This window comes from Nothobranchius furzeri, chromosome 18 (genome assembly GCF_043380555.1).
Source record: "Nothobranchius furzeri strain GRZ-AD chromosome 18, NfurGRZ-RIMD1, whole genome shotgun sequence".
NCBI lineage: Eukaryota > Metazoa > Chordata > Actinopteri > Cyprinodontiformes > Nothobranchiidae > Nothobranchius > Nothobranchius furzeri.
The window spans coordinates 20172855-20192352 of record NC_091758.1 but is presented as its reverse complement, the minus strand read 5'-3'; the positions used below and the strand labels follow the sequence as shown (position 1 = coordinate 20192352).

General features: G+C 40.7%; 2 protein-coding genes across 14 annotated transcripts in view; one reads left to right on the top strand and one right to left on the bottom strand.

The window, feature by feature from the left end:
• syne1b (spectrin repeat containing, nuclear envelope 1b) overlaps nt 1–13426 on the bottom strand; it is an 89002-nt gene extending 75576 nt beyond the window's left edge. For 9 of the 13 annotated variants that reach the window (XM_054741768.2, XM_054741773.2, XM_070547047.1 and 6 more), the window contains exons 1-4: nt 7692–7910; nt 6369–6430; nt 4255–4350; nt 1291–1374 (exon numbers count right to left, since the gene is read on the bottom strand). In XM_054741768.2, coding sequence (XP_054597743.2) covers nt 1291–1374; nt 4255–4350; nt 6369–6430; nt 7692–7767 — 318 coding nt within the window. In that variant the 5' untranslated portion in view covers nt 7768–7910. Of the gene's footprint in view, nt 1–1290; nt 1375–4254; nt 4351–6368; nt 6431–7691; nt 7911–13262 lie in introns of those variants that run through there. The other 4 variants (XM_054741778.2, XM_015969492.3, XM_015969498.3 and 1 more) reach the window with 2 other exon arrangements.
• A 3690-nt stretch (nt 13427–17116) lies between these two features.
• myct1b (myc target 1b) lies at nt 17117–19071 on the top strand. The gene is made up of 2 exons (XM_015969490.3): nt 17117–17280; nt 17905–19071. The coding sequence occupies exons 1-2, from the start codon at nt 17226–17228 to the stop codon at nt 18405–18407; spliced, it is 558 nt and encodes a 185-aa protein (XP_015824976.3). The 5' UTR covers nt 17117–17225; the 3' UTR covers nt 18408–19071.
• Nucleotides 19072–19498: the final 427 nt, after the last annotated feature.

Genomic DNA, 19498 nt, shown 5'->3' with positions numbered 1-19498 from the left:
ACCAAAAGAACCGATCAGCTGGCAGAGCTCCATGTTGAACGTGTGAGCTGCAGAACTTGCAAAACTACGTGGCTCAATTTAAGGAACAAAGAAGAATCTGCTCCGATTTTTCATGAGATGGACTTAAAGATCTAAAATTTATTCCAGATACACAATATCACCATTTCTCTCAAACATTGTTCACAAATCAGTCTAAATGTGTGATTGTGAGCACTTCTGCTTTGCTGAGATAATCCATCCCACCTCACAGGTGTGCCACATCAAGATGCTGATCTGACATCATGAGTAGTGCACAGGTGTACCTTATACTGCCCACAATAAAAGGCAACAAACTCTTCAGCTGTCCATGATGAAACTCCAACTCCAACACGTCCTCGGCGGGGTGGCTCGGACCGGCCAGTTCGAGCTGTGAGCCCCAGCTGAGTTCGGCACACGGTTCCGGCTCCGGGAGGGCATGTTCGCTGGCGTCCCCAGGCGGTGGCCCAGGGGCCGGCAGGCAAGGGTCCTTCCCCGACAGGCTAGCTTGGAACGCTAGCCGCCGGCGAAGGCTCTTCAGGGTGAAGCAAGCGCAGCTCTCACATGACCCGGGGACTTCCAATGCCAGCTGGGCGTGTTCCAGCCCGAGGCAGCTCGAGCAGACCCTGTGCGGGTCTTTGCTTGAGATTTTGTTCCCACAGGTACAGAGGCGAGCTCCTGCGCCGTCGACTCCTCTGGTGGGAGGAGCGGCTTCCATGTTGGCTAACTGGTGTGTTAGCATAGAACGAACAGATGCACTGGAGTGTGAAGCTGCTCGTTATGCCCCGAGCCTATGGTGAAGGTCAGGACAGAAGGAAGGTAAGTTAACGTTCGGCGACGGAGAGAATATTAGAAGGCTCCGTCTGTGAACAGTTGAGCTAACTTACCTCAGAGATAAGCGACCACCGAAGCGAGAAGAGGTGATTGAATAGTGCGTACGTTGGGACGCTTGCTACTTATAGTAGCAGGGGGATGCGTACGTCACAGTCACTGGCCAATCAGGATTGGCGTATTGAGATAAGTGCTTCTGAGGAATCCGCGGAGGGGCGTATCCCATAGTGAGACATCGAAACGAATGTTAAGAAAGAGAACTGTTTAGTGTTACTTTAAAAGACAACACACTCTTCAGCTGTCCATGATGAAAACTGGCTTATTTTAATTTGTCTTTTATCAGTATTGCTTTTCAGTGTAGTGTTCTCTTTGTGCACCAAAAGCATAATAACAAAACCAAAAAGTTATCAACAAAAGCATAAACTGGTGTGAGAGCAAGCTTACCTTTCTGCCTTCAAGGAATTTGAGAGCGGTGCCGATGTTGGAAACCCAGTGTATCCTCTTCAGCTGGCGGCCTTGCTCACAGGGCTTAAGAAAACAAGGACAAAAATTAAAAATGAAACTGGCCAATGAACCATTGTTCGATAAATGTAAATTATCTAAAACACAATCCTTTTTTCCAGATGGCCGTTTTGTTTATTATGCCAATCTGTCTGGCAATAAAACAAGGCTTTTATATTAGCTAAAAATCACATGAAATTATAGTGAAAGCACCTTGCAAGGATTAGCAGAGCTTTTCTTGCATAAAGCATCTGCAGGAAATGTATTACAGTGAGCTAAAAATAAAGGCTGGGATCAAAAAGCAACCTGCAGGGCTGTAAAATTAAGTTGACAAGTCTCATCAACTGGAAACGTTCAAATGGCACAACTAAAACCAACCCTAACCTCCAACAACCAAAGCTTCAGGCCTCCAAATAAAACAACAAAAATTAGTCATCAATGGGTGATGTCACAGCAAAAAATGCAGCGTTTATGAAAGAGCTCTGAATTTGTCGAGATAGAGGCAGCTCCAAACCCTTTAAAATCCTTGGAGAAAGCATCAGGAAGTGTTTGTCTAGAAATGTGACAAACTAATTTGCCAAGTAGCAGTTCAGCAGATAACCGACTGCCCTTTATAATCTGGGTCAGTTTCTGTGTGATTTGGTGTGTGTGTGTGTGTGTGTGTGTGTGTGTGTGTGTGTGTGTGTGTGTGTGTGTGTGTGTGTGTGTGTGTGTGTGTGTGTGTGCGTGCGTGCGTGCGTGCGTGCGTGTGTCAGCGTCATGGAAAAAACAATGAGACAGGGACACATGATGAATGGTGCTCACAGCAAGGGGAATCAGACGTGTAAATGTTGTAATGTAGTGTAACAGCAAACCTGTTATTCACATTTATTGTTACAGATTTATAAAATAAGCTGTTAAATGTGCAAAAGTTTTCAAGTATGACACAAATAATAATGGTCACAACATTTGCTCGTCTAGTTTTTGATGGAGGCTTGCATAAAATCATGTGAACATGCAGTGAAGAGAACACTTTTGGAGGATTATATGGCATCAAGAAGAGATGAAAATAAGTTACTTCTCTCTCCAAGAAAATATCTAAGATAGACTAATTTTCTGCAAAAGCTAAAGTGATTGGACAACGGAGCATCTATGATGAACTGGTCTGATCACTGAGGCAGAAGAGTCTTAGATTCCTGAGAACATCCATGTGGGAATTTTTTTGTCATCAGTTGTGCTCACAGTTTAGCATCACAACTCATGGCAAAAGAAATGTACCTAAGAGGAACTCCTCCCAACTATCCAAGCACAGTTTTATGATAAAGAATGCTTTTTTAGGATGATGGAGCACTGTGCCATAAGGCTAAAGTCACAGATAAGTGGCTCAGGGTCCACATCCAGGAAAAGGCCCAGATCTTATTTTTATTAGGAACTTGTGACCATCCCCCAATTGAGTAACAAACCTAAAGTCAAGCAGTGATTGCACAAGGATTTGACAGCATGTTAGGAGGAATTGTCTTGGGGGATAAGGGACAAACTCTGCAATTAGTGTCTCTTTGCATGTGTGTTATGTAAATAAAAGTATAAAAGCAAAACTGTTGGTCTTGTCTCAATAATACTTCAGAGTTGCCCCAAATCATTGGAAAGACAGAATTTATTTGCTGTTTAAGTATCCTGATTTAAACAACATGTCATAATTATAAAATACTATTTTAAGAACCCATCCATCATCCATTCATTCATCCCTTAAAGAGCAAGTCACCCCCAAATCACATTTTTTTGCTGATATAGTATATAAAGGAGTGTCTAATCGTGCTACAGACATGTGTAGTCAATAATTTGGCAGTTCAGTGCATCTTGGTTAAAATTCAAATATTCTGCCTAAAACTCAGTGTTGCGTCGTCGTCAGGGAAAAATTCTGTACTGTATTTGAATTTAAATCTGCCACCGCTATTGGCTAAGAGGTATGCTATGATGTCATCTGGTACATTATGATGTCACAGTGCCATTGTGAGCCTGTGTGTGTGTGTGTGTGTGTATTTGTTAGCGGCTCCACCCTCTCGGTCTGCCAAGCAACAGCATTTGTTGCATTTTTCAAACATGAAGTGGGAGTGAAGTAAGTTTCTTGTAGGGGGTGACTTGCTCTTTAAATAAACACACGGTAAGCATAGACAGCATAATCTTGTCATGTTCTGTGTCCCTGTGGTCCCAGCCCCCTCCTGTTCTCCCTCCAGGTGTCCCCTCAGATTCTGTGTCCTCATGGTCCCCAGCCCCCTCCAGGTTCCCTCATGTGTCCTCTAATGTTCTGTGTCCTCGTGGTCCCCAGCTTCTTCAGGTTTCCCTTTAGTCACTTCACTTATCATTAGTTTATTTATCTTTGGTCTTAGTTCTACAGTGTTTAAAGTTCAGGTTATTTTAGTAGCTTTGGTTTAGGATTTAGATATGGTTTTCTCCCCTGCTTATTTCTGCTTCTTCCCTCAGTTCATTAGTTTCACCTGTGCCCAATTCCCCACGCACCTGCTCCTCGTCTCCTATCACCCAGCCCTGTGTATATAACCCTGTCTGTGTCTCTCAGTGTTTGTCGGTCCATTGTCGTTGTCAGTGTTGCTCTGTTCCTCATCGTGAAACTCTAGGTTTTGCTCATCAAAGAGCTTTTTGTTTTTGTCAGTCAGGTTACTGACTTTAGGCTTGGCTTCCTGCCTTTTTGGAATTTAGAATTTTGGACTCCCTTCCTAAATAAAGGATTTTACTTTGATTTTGCTTCTGACTTGTGTCGTTCTGGGTTTCTGCATCTTGGGTCCTAACCTCCTTCTGGCTCAACGTGACAAATTTTAAGCATTTCAAAGCTGTCCAAAATGCCCACACAATTAAGGCCTGAAGTTGATGCAAAAATAAAAAAATGAATCAAGAAATAGTAATTCTACTTACAAGTCTTTGGCCAGACAGCACCTCCAACAAGGCCAAGAGCTTCACCCCATCTTTAATGTCCTCAAAAAGGTCATTAATCTCGAAAGGTGGTTTGTGCTAGAATACAAACAATACGCTTTCAGTTGCAAAAACTAAAAAAAAAAATGCATACAGATATCAATTCAAGCAGCGTAAAAGAAATACATGGACACTGTTAAGTCTGGACTGAGCTAGAGTATTGGTATTCTAGTGCATTGCTGGGAATGAGGAGGACCGAATGGGGCTGGTGAGAAACTGTCTTGTTAGCAACGACCACAGAGCCTCCCTGCAGCTGAAAAGATGGTGCCTTTTTCTCAGCCATGGCTTGGCGCCCGGTCCTGAGGCGAAGGTACTCATTTAACCCAAGCAGGATACGGGCTCCTGATAGTGTCATATCCACACATTTACAATGCCACATAATCTCTATGGTGAAGAACAAGATTATAATCCATTGTCTCACAAAAATCAGTTGTTTGTTTATCGGAGTAAAGCTTGATTTAGAAAGCAAGTTCCCCGTGGGAATTCTTTAGTTATTTGGCCCAACAGGCAAGCCATTTCTCAGCTACACATGTAGCATGATGGAAGTGCAGTTGGTTGCTTATTTAGGGCAAAGCAGACAGGAGTAGCTAAACATCCAGAAAACATGTTTTTTCCTTCTGGTGACAAACGTTCTAGGCTTGTGTTCTATGTTAAAACATTTTAACTGACGAGATTTTGTTTTTATTCCATTGCAATTTTCTGAATGCTAATATCAGTACAAAAGAGTTTTTGTTGGATGAAAGTCATACCCACCCTGGAAACTTAATTTAGGTGAGTCACTAGAGGACTCGTATCAGTGGAAAAACAAAGAGGCTTGCTGAAAAAGGTGCTGGTTTTAAAACATCAGAGGAAATGAACCCAAAGACTGGAAGGAAAATGTGACAGCTGTAGGAAATGAAAGCTTAGGTTGCACTTTTGACAATAGAAATGCATATGTGTGACTGACAGGAAAAAGTTAAAATATCTCATCTTGAGGTGAAACAGGAGACGTTTGTTTGGATATAACTGTGTAGCACAGTTAGCATGATGTGGCTTATGCTACATTAGCCCTATTGGTATGCATCATGAGTAAGCTTGAGTGCAGCAGATGAATAATGAAGAATGGACCCACACAGCGTCAGAATTGGCCCACCACATAACTCAGATTCTTCTAAAGTTTTTTAAGCAAAGCTTTGAACTATTGTGGACCAATCAGGCTCAACAAATACTCAAGTGAAGCTATTTTTTCTCCAGATTCCAGAGCTAGACACTGTCATGGTGTATGAGAGATGCACACAAACTTATCAGAGATCATATTTATATTAAAGACTTCCAACTAACATTTCTGAGTTTAGCTTTTTGAAACAAATTTGTTACTTCAGAAGTGTTTGTAGTTATTTTGGGATCACAATGTGTTGCCTTGGGAACTCATTGCCTTGTTATAAAGGTGCATAAAATTCAGACGCTGTCCACGGGGAGCTGTCCTCACCCTCACGCTCTCCATCTGCACACCCCATTAGTGTCCCTGCCAGTCCTGTCCAAATACTCAATACCTACACACATGCACGCACACACACACAGCAGGAGCACTCACGACAAACAAACACACACACTACTCTCTGAATAACTCCATTAAACACCCACATGTCCACATTCTATCAGTCGTCCGCATCCTTAAGAAGTTCTTATAAAAAAAAGAGCATCTTGTCTTGAATGAATGATCTTTCTTCACCATCAGATGCAGCAAACTTTAATTACAAATAAACTGAGGCTTATTAAGGATAATTTGATTTGAAGTGAAGATGAATCGGGGTAAACGGTCATTATTTACAGCTAACTGGATGAATTCAGTTATCTTGACCAAGTATTTTGGCAAACGAATGTCTCAGTCCCTGTTCCCTTAACAACCATTATCAGCAGCTTGAAATACCCCAGAGAAGATTCATATAATGAGGAATTAAATGTCACATGGCCCTCTGACGAAGAACACAGCGCAGCTTATTTAGGATTCCTTTGTATGATATTGTAGTTATAAAATAAAATAAAATAAAAAAATATTATATAAAAGTCACGCTTACCTTTGCAAGATGAGAATTGATCCATTTTGTGAAGGTTCTCTTCTGCACTGCTTCTTGCTCATCTGAAAATTTAAAACACAAAGTTTTATTCTTAATTCACAAAACATGCTGATACTTGATTGCTTCAACTTTTGGACAAAAACAAAACCCTAGTGATTTTCCTAGGGAGAAGAAACAAAATATCTCAACCAGTGGAAAAAGTCAAATCAAACCAAATGAGAGTACGTCTGCATCTACAACTGATTCATCTCTGGGGCTAGTTCAGGTCAGGATAGAAGCTACAGATAATCAGCGTTATACAACACTAAACATGGTCAATTATTTTGAGCTAATCTTTGGTTTGGTAATAGCTGAGAGATTTAAAACACACACAATGAATGCTAATAGATTGCATGAAGAATGCTGCTGTTTTGCAGAATTGTGCAAAATGTCATTTTCAAGGTTTGACTAAAACAAGAATAATGTCACCATTTCTCAACACAATGTTACCTTATTTTTAACTAGGATTGAAAGGTGGTGCGGTATAGGCCTTGTTTAGGCCTTATGTGTAGATTTTGATGTACAGAAAGAAATTGAATCCACTAAAACAAATAAATGCATTTACCACCAGTCTACAGCTTTCTAAATGATGTTTTTAAGGCTTGCTCGGTTAATAGTACTATATTTGGATTGTATAGTCACATGATGTATTCCAGCAATCCTGCACGATACATGTTAGCATACATAGCTTGTTGCTAGTATATTATAGGATTCAGACAAGTGCTCTCAAAAAGAGGGCATGGGGGGAAATCAGAGAATGAGTTTTTGCCAACATGTCTCACAACCCTCCATCTCTGTTCAATGATAATGTGATTGTTAAGGTCGCCCCCAGCCTCTTTGTAGTCTATTAATACATTCATCCACAATGCTTCATGCATTATGCATCAGTTACAACAAAGCAACACATTACTTTGCTTCAACTGTGCTGTTGCAGGACTGAAGACTGGTTTCTATCACCTTGCCACACACGCCGGTTGGCTAGTGCTGCACACCGCACAGAGTGGCCATTTTTAAACATCCACCCTCAGAAATATAGACAGTGGTCACGTGTTTAAGGGAGAAATGCGAACACTACACAAGGAGCTAAGACATCATTAACCCAGAGGCACTGATGCACAGGAGATGCCCACTGAAGCATAACACACACATACAGTTATGTACATACATAAAAATACACAGATGCAACACACATTGAGCTGTGTTTGAGAGGCATGATAAGTTCCCCAAGCAGGGATTCACCTACAAAACATAAGCATAAATCAAGAGTGCTGATTTCCAACTTACCACGCAGATACTGGAAAAATCCTGTCACCAGATTTAATGAAGTCTTTCTGACAGACACATCCTTAAAGTGAGCCATTCTACACACCAGTCTCTAGCTCTTGTCCATCGCATTTCATGAGTTCCACGATACATAAACGTATAAGTGTGCAAAAATTAGATCCACAGTGGAAAAAAAACAACACTGACGTCCTTTCACTCTTTTCCAGTAGGAAGCAAAACAGATCTGGCTGCCTGGTTTCCCCGGTGAAAGCAAAAGAGCTGCTGGAGGCTGTGATGATAACGTCCCCTCCTCCCTGACCCTTTCACACACACATACACACACACATACACACACACTCACACACAGCACAGATGGTAAAGCAGAAAACTCTAATAGAGCGGGTGACTTCCAGTCTCATCCTTCCTTCTTCCTGTGTTTTCCCAATCCAGAGGAGCCATGCCTGTGTGGATGTGCACAGCCCCCGCTGCACTGCCTCGCTGTTTCTTCGCACCATCTGAGGCTGGAGAGAGCTCTGCTAGGAGTGTAGCTCAACCAACCAGAGTGTGAGGGATGGTGATGTCACAGCCATGGCTGCATTAGCCCGATTTAAGCTTGGTTTGTATGTGTGTGTGTGTGTGTGTGTGTGTGTGTGTGTGTGTGTGTGTGTGTGTGTGTGTGTGTGTGTGTGTGTGTGTGAGAGAGAGAGAGAGAGAGTGAGAGAGAGAGTGTGTGTATTAGCTTGCTTATAAGACGTCTAATCCTCTATGAGAGTGAAACATTTGATAACATCAAATCCCAGACAGAAACAAACTGGTCGGGGGTTGAAAACAAACTGAAGGAGGTCTCAGTGGTCCTGTTGATTATAGACACAAAAGAGCTGCATGGAGCTCACCCTGGTGCAACTAATTTTCATAATTAATTCTGAAGCAAGTGAGAGACATCGACCACCTGCTCTCCATTTCAGGGTCAATGCTATTGTGACGACACAGCAGACACACCCACACTGGGATTCCCTTTGCAAACACAGTGTCATGGTGTAAATAACGGAGCAGAACCACCTGAGGTCTAATCAGGGTATTTTACTTACTAAACTACAAACATCTGGACATTAGAAAGTGACCTGATAGATTTTCATCTCATGCAGAAAAAAAAAAGCCTGTGCAGAATTAAACAGAGGAGGAGTATGGCAGGCCAGGCTAGAAAAAAAATTACAAATACAAGAACAAAAAAATATAACTTTTTCCGTTAAAAATAATCCCAAGGTTGCCATTTTATTTATACTGTCTCAGACAAGAGGAGAGCTGAAGAAACTGGCCCAGAAGGGCTGTTTTCTTTTTCACATTCTGCAAACTGTTAGCAGCTCCATTCAAATAATTCTTACAGCTGCACACACAGTTAACAAGAAGCATTTAGGATACAAAGCCAGAGAACAGGGGAGTAGAAGACGACAAGATTTCCTGATATTCAGACATGTCATCTCTGATTGGCTAACAGCAGCATGACTCTACCCCTGACTCTGTTTGCTTTACAATGTTGATGTTTTCTCTTGACAAATAAAACAAGCCTGAAGGCGTTCTGCTTTGTGGTGGAGTTGCTAATGCTGTTTGCGGGACGCTAAATCAACAACTGCCGTCCCTGTTGCCGAGACAGATGAGACCATGAATGTTAGTGCGATGTAGATCTGACTGGCTTTTCTAATCCAAGCATTTCCCCATCTATTTTTTTATCAGCGGCTAATTCAGGAAATAGGGGTAGAAAACTATTTTCACGTTTAGCCAGCGTGTGAAACTCAGAGTGACTGGTTACATTTACCTTATATGAGGTTTTAATGATGCAACAAACCTCCAAATGATTAAAATGTATCATTTGTAGCATGTGCTGAAACAAAGCAACCTGACCTTCGACCCCGAGGATCTAAGGAATCTTCAGCAGTTTGTGTCCCAACAGGTCAACTCAAGGAGATGCCATGCGATAATTCAAACATCTAATCAAAGTTATTAATCCACTGATTTCTCATACCAACTTTGTCTTCAGCTCACCTCTTTGCAGACCAAATGAAACATGAAATAAGTAACAAATCAGCCACACAGACACAAACACAGACAAGCATGCACACCAAACGCTTAATTAGGACTTACCAATTACCCTAACATGGAAATCTCTGTAAAGCACAGGGATAAAACAGAAAGAAACCAGACAAAGTTCAAAGGTTCAGTACTAGTGACTCCCCCAATAGAGTATATGTGAATAAATGTATTACATACAATAAACATATTAATTATAGAAATGTACTACTCAGTTACAAGGAGAATGTTGGATGCTAACAGATACTGATAGCTTTGTTTCTCTAGGGTTTTATTTTCAATAAACACGTTCTGCAACCCAACAGGTGGATTTATAAATTGGTTCTTATTTTAAAATATCCATTTAACAGAAGAATCTAAAGAAACCTTTCTCTGGATTAACAAAAATGGATATGGTGATTGTTTTTATTAATAACAAAATTGATGATATTCAAATCACTCCTAATATTGTTAAAGCTGTTAAATTTGGAAAACAAATTAGCTAAAAACATTTTTTCATGTCTCTTAACAACATTCTACTATCGTATAGCTTTAAATACTATATTGTCAAGATTTAAAAAAAATAGTTTTTTTTTGTCTAAAAACGTCCGCTGATAACAAGCTTTCGAACCAAAACCAATCATTGGACCGTCTGGTTGTCGGTTTCATCAAATCGCAGCACTTTCCTGGGATCTCCACTCATTACACACTCACAAATTCAGCAACAGATCATCACTGGTGAGAGAGGTTCTCTGCTCAATAATATCAAAAAAGGAGAAACAGATGCCTGCTACCTCTTCAACTTTAGGACAAATTACCAGAGTCCCAAAAAGAAAAACACCATATGAAGTTACAAACAACCAAAGACATTAGAAAACAGCGTTTAGTGCTCTCTCATTTCCTCTGACATTGGGTTTCTGGTTCTGGTGGACACGGATGCAGGAAAGATACCTGAGGGGAGGGGTGAGTGTTCTGTAACTGCGTTTGTGTTGAAAATATAGCTGATTTGCAGATTCTCTGTAACAGCTTTAAAGTATTCAATCCCGTAAGTAGGATTATAACTTTGGCCAGGTTTTCAATGAAAATCCCTGAAGAGTTGGCATTGCTGAGTTTTGAGGTTAAACCTTTTTATATGTCTGAATGTAAAGAATGTACATAAAAAGTAGTTTGCTCATTTCAGCTTGACAGTTTCCAGATGTTGCAGCAGCGTACACCAGGAAGCCGGTTGACGAACTGTCCAGAGTCCTGAACTCAGTTGGATGGTTTATTTTGTGGAATAAGATTTTATGACAACATCTAACCAGAAATAGACTTTGAAACGTGTGTAGAACAGCAGAACAGCTGCCACATAATACATCCTAATGTCTAAGTCAACCGATTTAACAAGGCCTGGTGAGCTGCGGTTACAAGTGGAAAACTCCAACAACAAACATGATGCATCATGACACACCACTGAAGCATCTACAATTCACATAAGTAATCAAGTACTTGAGGTGATCTCAGGACAGATGATATCCTTGGCAGTGTGAGGGGTAGGTGCATGGTTTGATAGGCCTGAGATGGTCACCAGGGAGCTCCGTAAAAGCCCACTCACTCCGTTGTTCCATTTAGTTGAGAAAAGCCATAGTTTAACTCTGACAGGCTGGGAACCATCAAGCAGGGCAGGAAGTGATTTTATGGCTGGACTCAAGTCAGTTATTTGTGAGACACCAACATGGAAAATTTATAACTTGCTGAATAAGCAACACTTAAATCTGGTATTCAAAAACAAAGAGGAGAAAATAAATGGGACCAAAGAAAATGCAGAGATCCTTTAGATGACTGAACTTCATCAAATCTGAGTGTTTCAAATAATCAGAAGTTCAGGATTCTGTTTATGGCTTCAAATAAACTATATGTCTCAGGAACTGTTAACATCTTTTACTGCATTTATCTAATTGTGTTTAATTATTTCATCTTGAGAAACAAAAGCAGTTTTATATCAATCCCCTAATCCTTGGACAAAAATGCAAAAACGCCAGCCCATTCAGTGATTTGTTATTTTTATTGATACTGAAAACTAAACTCTAAATGATTACCAGATACTTTTAAGTGAATTACTGTACTTTACTCACTTTGTATTTGCTTATTTGTATTGTAAATCACAAAGAAAAGAAACCTACAGAAATCCACTCTGATTTGATTGTGGGAGGAGACTACAACCTCCTCTCAAGCATGCCACTAAGTGTATTTCCTCATATCCTGTTTGACACGTTTGACTCAACTAGTCGGAAAACCGCAAGAACCTCCCACAAAAAGAGGCTGCACTCCAGCAGGCTAAAGACAGACCTTAAATGAACCCTACATCAGCTTCATTTGGGTCTGAACAAGACAGATGTTGCTAATGTTCACAAATCTACCCAACTACAAACCCAGGATTGCTCAAGTCCAAGTAAGCCTGCAGCAACTTTCTCCAAATTACGCTTTTAATGACACAAATCTGTTTTATATACCAGTGAAAAGGCTCCAGCTAACTTGTCTGCTTGTCATCTAAAGTTCACCTAATATACTGACACTGGTCAAACCAAGGACAAGTAGTTTTTGTTAACCCTTCTTCATTAAAAGGAGATCTACTTAGTATTAAGCTGGTATTAATATGCACACCAGTGATCTTGCACAGGAAACACCGTCTCTCTGCAGCAGGAACTGGGCTGAACTGGCACAACCACAAATGTGTCGTAACAGCAGTTATGGTAACATGCCACTCTGATCAATTTCCAGGTATTCTGTGCTTTCAAATATAGACTTTCTACACGACAGAAATGATCAGTGCTGTAGCGAAGGCTGTGGCCTAACATTCTTGTAATAAAACAGGGACTCAAGAGGGAAAAAAAGCATTCTTGCTATTGATTTTTTTGCTGCCAAGGGCACAAACGGTGTCAGCTTTTAGTCTCATTCAGTGCATCGTCTGTGCTTCATATAGGCACGTTTGTTGAAACTGTATCTTGTCTCATGCTTCTGAGCAGATAAATTGTTCACGTGATTATCAGTCTACTAAAAAAGGAAATTAACCTGCTAAAAATTAAAATTTGATCATGTAGGAAAGCACATTTCTCCCCATCCGACCTTATCACTACAAAAATCTATCTCTGAAACTTGTGCTGAGATCATGAGTCTCACGATAAACATTGTAAAATAATTCAGCAGAAAATGTTTTGTATTAGCTTAAATGATATATTATTTCAGAATTGTACACCTTCAAATTAAAAATGATTGTCCATGTACCCACGTTTTTATGTTCTATAAAGTACTCAATTGCACAAATCCGGTCTGCAGTGTTGCATTTAAGAATTTTTACTGTAATATGTGACAGTTTGTGAGTCGGTTGGTGTGCATGAATGCATGTGTGTGAGCATCCTGCCTTGCATATGTTGGAAAACTTCGGGTTGGTAAAGAGCCAGACCTTGATTCAGCACAATTTTACTGTGCAGCAGCACAGGAGGAGAGGATGTTTGGTCTGTGAGCCTGAAAAGCAAGAGTGACACTTACCCTGCAGCTTCTGCATCACATTAGCTATGTCCACAGACGTCCGACCAAGATGCCTGGAAGAAGCCATGCTTTCTTGTTGCGGTTGTATCACAAGACGGGTCACTGATGCCAAGAAAGAGAGCGAGTCCTCACAGCTGTCTGAAGCAGGACATCCCCACTGCCCCTCCCTCCCTCTCTCGCTGCCTCTTTCTAGTTTCGCTGCAGGAGCAGGTCCAATCGAATCTCAGGTTTCATGCAGGTACAAGCAGGTTTGCTGTCCAACAGAGAGGCTTCTTCCATTCACAGACTGCAAGAAGAGACAAAAGGTTTAGGTGGATGTACCACCTGTTTGTCTGGCAGCTATTCTACACTCTTAGCTTAAAGTGAACTTTTGAAATAATCTCATTTCTCTCATTTATTTCAGGGACAGAAAGTGTTGTTTAAACTGATATTCTAAGAAATGTCTCTAAGTTTCATCTTAATACAAGTCACATATTTAAACAAGATATTACAGCAAATTATTGTTAGTTTTATTGAGTTATTTGGGGCAATGTGTTTATTAAAATAAAATGTATATATAATTGTTTTTAAAAAGCACAACTAACACACACACACACACAATTGCTTTTTACCGACTGACTGATGGAGGTATAATTGGCATGTAAACTTTACCCAGTGTAACTACAGGCGCCTACAAATGCCTTCTCCGGGTCAGGGATGAGGTCCTGCCCCAAGTGGAGGAGTTTAATATCTCAGGGTCTTGTTCACGAGTGAGGGAAAACTGGAGCGTGAGATCGATAGGCGGATTGGTGCTGCATCTGCAGTGATGCAGGCGTTGTACCGGTCTGTCGTGGTGAAGACAGAGCTGATTCAGAAGGCAAAGTTCTCAATTTACTGGTCGATCTACGTTCCTACCCTCACCTATGGTCATGAGCTTTGGGTAGTGACCAAAAGAACGAGATCGCGGATACAAGTGGCCGAAATGAGTTTTCTCCGCAGAGCGGCTGGGCTTTCCCTTAGAGATAGGGTGAGAAGCTCGGACATTCTTCGGGGGCTCGAAGTAGACCCGCTTCTCCTCCACATCGAGAGGAGCCAGTTGAGGTGGCTCGGGCATCTGGTCAGGATGCCTCCTGGACACCTCCCTGGTGAGGTTTTCCGGGCACGTCCAACCGGGAGGAGACCTAAAGGTAGACCCAGGACACGGTGGAGGGACTATGTATCTCACCTAGCCAGGGAACGCCTTGGGATTCCCCCGGAGGAGCTGGCCCAAGTGGCTGGGGAGAGGGAAGTCTGGGCCTCTCGCCTTAGGCTACTGCCCCCGCGACCCGACTCCGGATAAGCGGATGAAAATGGATGGATGGATATATATATATATATATATATGCATTTGTAAAATATTTATTTTGTTACTTGTTGCTACTTTTAATAAATCATAATCAGCTAAATGCCCAAAAATCAGAAATCGGCATTGGCCCTCAGAACCAGAATAGGTTCATCTTTATCTATCACTCATCTAGCATGATGACTACCATTTAAGTAAAAGATAAACTTGTTGAAACCTTTCATCATAAGCAAAGACTCGTGTGTTGTTCTGCTTAATGAGAAAGCTGCTCCCAGTTTGTCGTACTGGTCCAGCAGTGACAGACAGGAAGCCACACATTGACACAATGTTGCAGAAAGTTAACCCAGAGAAGAAAACGCTCTGCAAGCTAAAATTAAAAAAGTAACATTTATAAAATACACACATATACGTGTGTGTGTGTGTGTGTGTGTGTGTGTGTGTGTGTGTGTGTGTGTGTGTGTGTGTGTGTGTGTGTGTTTAAGTTATATATATATATATATATATATATATATATATATATATATATATATATATATATATATATATATATATATATAATTAAAATTGTTTTTCAATTTATAAAAATGAAATATAAATTGTGGAATGAGGTAAAAAGGACAGGTGTCATGATCCCAACCAACGGCTCTGACTTCAGACGTTAGCTATTAGCTAGTTTAATGAGCTAATTTTAAGTTTAGCTAACACCGTTTTCGTGGTTTTACCAAAGCCTGCTGACAACGAGAGGAAGTTACAAACCAGCCCGAATTGGACCCGTGACTGCACCCGTTCTCCCCAAAATAACATCCCCGGTACTTACAGGTTCAGAACTAGACCAGGTAAATGATGGAAGTGACTCCAATAAGCGCAGGTTGGCTCTTTATCTCAACACTTCTTTGCGCACTGCAGAGCGTGGCCAACTACACAGAGGAAGTGGTTGCGCGTGTCTGTGTTGCCCGGTTGCCATTGGTAACGCTGACACTGAAACATGGTGGCGTCCGGCAGCGACCTACAACTCTAACCACAGAGAGATGGCAAGAGGTGGGGTCGGAAACGTCGAGTCTGCTTCCTGTTCGCTTAATTTGGACTAAAAGTTTAATTATTTGTGGATCACAGCATCCTTCCCTCAGTGTTGCTGCTTTCTGGAGAGTTCAAATAACTTTTCACTTTTGTTCTTCCTCAAAAACGATAGAGATATGCTTTAAAAGTGGGAATGCATCGTTTATTTTAGCAGACCCAACAACCCTGCCAAAAAGAAACAGCATATGTTGTGTTTTGGTGATGGCCCGCTGGTCCAGCATGGGATGCTGATCAGCATCTCATCCTGGACCTTCTAAACCTGTACCAAAATGCACCATGATGGTAACACCTGTGTGTTTTTCAGTAGGGAACTCTTTGCAGACTGCTGATGTTCTACCACGTACCAGTAAAAGGCAAAGCAGCTCTGAGACCAGCCTTTTCCAGACTCCTAATGAAATAGACCTATTTAGGGTCAGTGGAGATATCCTGGGTTAGAAACCTTATAATGGAGATAGTTTCCAATAATTAACAAATATTCCAGTGGTTTTACTACTTCAAGTACATTCCTCTCTTTTCACAGTTTGACCGCAGATATGCCATATTTGGGTTTTGTGGACTTAGTGAGAGGGTTTACAGAATAATAGTATTCTAAATGAGTTATTCGTTTAAGAAAAATGTCCTTAAACTAGATTGTGTCTAGTTCACTGTCCAAACTAAAGTTTTCAACTATTATTTGATTTTTTTTTCTATAAAACATTTGCTTGTCTTGCAAGAGTTCAAATCAATGTAAAAATGTTTTGCACTATTCCTCAGTAGTGGTGATTGTGAACAGATCGTCCTGCTGTAAAAGACCAGAGTTGCCGTTTCATTTTAAGGATTATACTGCCATCTGCTGGACTTTCTATGACACTACATCTGCAGAGTAAACTAATGTACTTCCATCAAGACAGTTCTTTCTTTGGGTCTGCTCAGCTGGTGTAAAAAAATAACAAACATATTTACAAAAGGTACTGTATATGAAAAGAGTTTTGAAGTTTTAAATTTGTCTTTATGTAATTTTTTTTGTAAAGGACGTGTTTTCAGTGTGATCCGCCTGAGAGCTGGAGTGAACAGGGAGCACAGCAACAATTGAAGGAAATCCCTGCAGAGACTCATAGCCTGATACTCTGCAGACCCACTATTGGATTGTTGAGTTTTATGGGTTTGCTTATTCAGAATGTTGTCAAGACACTTGAAAACATTCCAAGACTGGATTCCTCAGCAGGAATAAGGATTCATGTTTATATGGATCAAGTAATTCCTGCAACAACATATGAGTCCTATAGTTTAACTATCTTTTTCATCATAGGACATGGGTCCTATGATGAAAACATGCCAGTGAGGCATTTTGTTAACAGGTATTGATCCTGAGGAAATGATGCAAAAGGAAACAACCCTGCTTCCCAGCGTTATGTTCCATGCAGATAAGGAGTGCATTCGCTAATTTTAAAGCCAGAGGGGGAAGGAAGCATGACAGCAAAGTTTCCGCCACAGAGAACACTGCAGGGGCTAAACGCCTGTCTTGGGAAAAAGCTCATTCTTCGTATGAGACAGTGCTAAACTTACTACAGGCTGATGGTGGGAAAATGGCACATAATGAAACAAATCTCTTTTTGGAAATATTGAAATCAACTAATGTTGGTAAGTGCATCCTAACTTATCCAATGCAAACCATCTGCAGGGGCACTTTTGTTGTGAAAGATAATCAAACTAATTGAAACACAATCTATAAATGCTTGTTACCGCTTTGTAACAATGTTAAGCAATTCATAAATGTTTAATTATTGTTTAAAAAAAGAAGCATTCTACTGCGAACAAGTGCTGCAGAATACAGAAATATATCTTTATTTTCTGGAATCAGCTTTTATTTATAGTCTATCCTAATCTAAGAAAGGTAATCTTGCAGTCAGCTGCTAAAAGCCAGAGTTATGTTTGATGTGTTGCAGGTTTTACCCTGTCAGTGTGTTATTCAACATGGTGATATCTCACAAACCCACACACCAGGTGTGATATAAGACTTTATGTAAAACTGTTGCAGCAGAAATAAATCAATACACTGGAGCGAAATAAACCTGGCAGAACTCGGGTTTATGTTTCCTTTGTGATGTGTAGTTCTTTTCTAACTTGCTGAGAAGCTGAAAACACCAGCTGCTAAAATTATTCCCACATTTGCGTAGCTCCCTCCTCCCTCTCTGCTTACATTTTCCATTTTAGCTGTCTCTGCTTCCCCTTCTGAGACTAGGTATTGATGTTTTCCTTTTCCAGGTGGCATGATTCTGGCCTTCTGTTTATCTGTGCTTGTGGGCCTGCTGCTGGGCACCTTCGTTTACGTTCTGCTGACTTGGGCGTCGAGGCGCCGGGCTACAGCCAGGATCACCAGGCGCTCCAAAAAGAAATCTGGCTCTTCGCAGACCCGAGACCCCATGAGCAGCCAGCTGGGCCTTTATCGGAGCACTTTCCTGAGCGTTTACAGACAACCGTCGTTAGAGCCCGTGGGTCCTTTAGGGAGTAAACCCTCCTCAGAGACGTCCACATTTCGCCCATTGCCCAAGAAGAGCAGACCTAGTCTGGATCTGGCGAGTGACACACAGGTAGCCATGTCGGAGGACACCGTGGCTTCAGACTCCTCTGATTCAGCGTCCCTCGTCCCAAACAAGAGACACTCCTTCTGGTTGGGCAGCAATGGGCTTAAAGGATTCTTCCCCTCACACACACCACCTCCAGCGTATGACACGGTCATCCATGCCTTTGAGGAGACTCGCACCTAAAACTGTCAACGGCACAAATCAAAGTGTAAATTTCAAAGTAAAAGTCCCTATAAAACATCACAGGCCTTCTGCAAATGTGAACAAAACTGTTGTCAAACTCCAAAGAACAAAAGGCCTTTGTACAAAATGTACATAATGATCTGAATGCATGCAAATGATTTAAAACGCGTGTATTATTTAATAGAAAAGACGGAGTAGAAATGTTACACAACATTTCAAACATATTTGCTCATTTTAAAATGTGCATTAAATCTATGATTAAAGCTTACAAACACATGTGAAGACATGTAACTCTGGAGCCACAGAAAACACTTGAAGGTAATTAAAATAGGTTTCAAATGTGAATAACGCATGATGAGAATGTGGAAGAAATGTGGAAGTAAATAATTTCATTTATTTACATGGAAGTACAAGTTTGACATACATGCATATGTGTGAAACTTGCTTTCTGTAAACAGAAATGAAACAAAAAATACACGTTTTCACAAGTGGAAAAACGTTAACCCATACAAGTTTCACGTGTAATTTCATAAATTAGGACTTTTAATACATTCCATGTGTAATCATATGGATGTCACACTGGACTTTGTCTGGCTTTTATTTGTCGCCCCATAGATTTTATTAGGGATTTATTTTTTCACACATTATTACCAGGAAGAAATGTCCAAATCAGAATTTTCCCGTGTGTAGAATACATTTCACATATGTTTCATGTCACGTGCACCTCACATCTGAGTTTCTGTAAAGTTTGTGTGTTTTCCCACAACCTTTGACTGCATTTTCTTAGCAAACACATCATATTCATTTAAAATGAGCTGCAATTTAAATAAAAACTGACACAATTTCCAATTTTTGAAATTTGAGATGCTTTTAGAAAAACGTGATTTTTGTCTGAAGGGATTGCCTAATAGATGGTGTTTTTAAGTGATTCGTGTAAAGATAGCAAATAAAGTATATTTCTGAATTTAGAATGCGTTGTGTGGTGTATATGGAGTCTGTTATTACCTCATTAATAACTCTGCAGAGGTGGCTGGAGACTCGAGGTCATCTGCTGCATCAAATCAAGGTCTTTTGTAAAGTTCAACTTACAT

What these genes read in the sequence shown, in the direction of transcription:
- myct1b (XM_015969490.3), top strand. Translation starts at nt 17,226, where the DNA reads ATGGCACATAATGAAACAAATCTCTTTTTGGAAATATTGAAATCAACT. An exon ending in ATTGAAATCAACTAATGTTG is followed by an intron (nt 17,281 to 17,904) that starts GTAAGTGCATCC and finishes TTCCTTTTCCAG; the next exon opens with GTGGCATGATTCTGGCCTTC.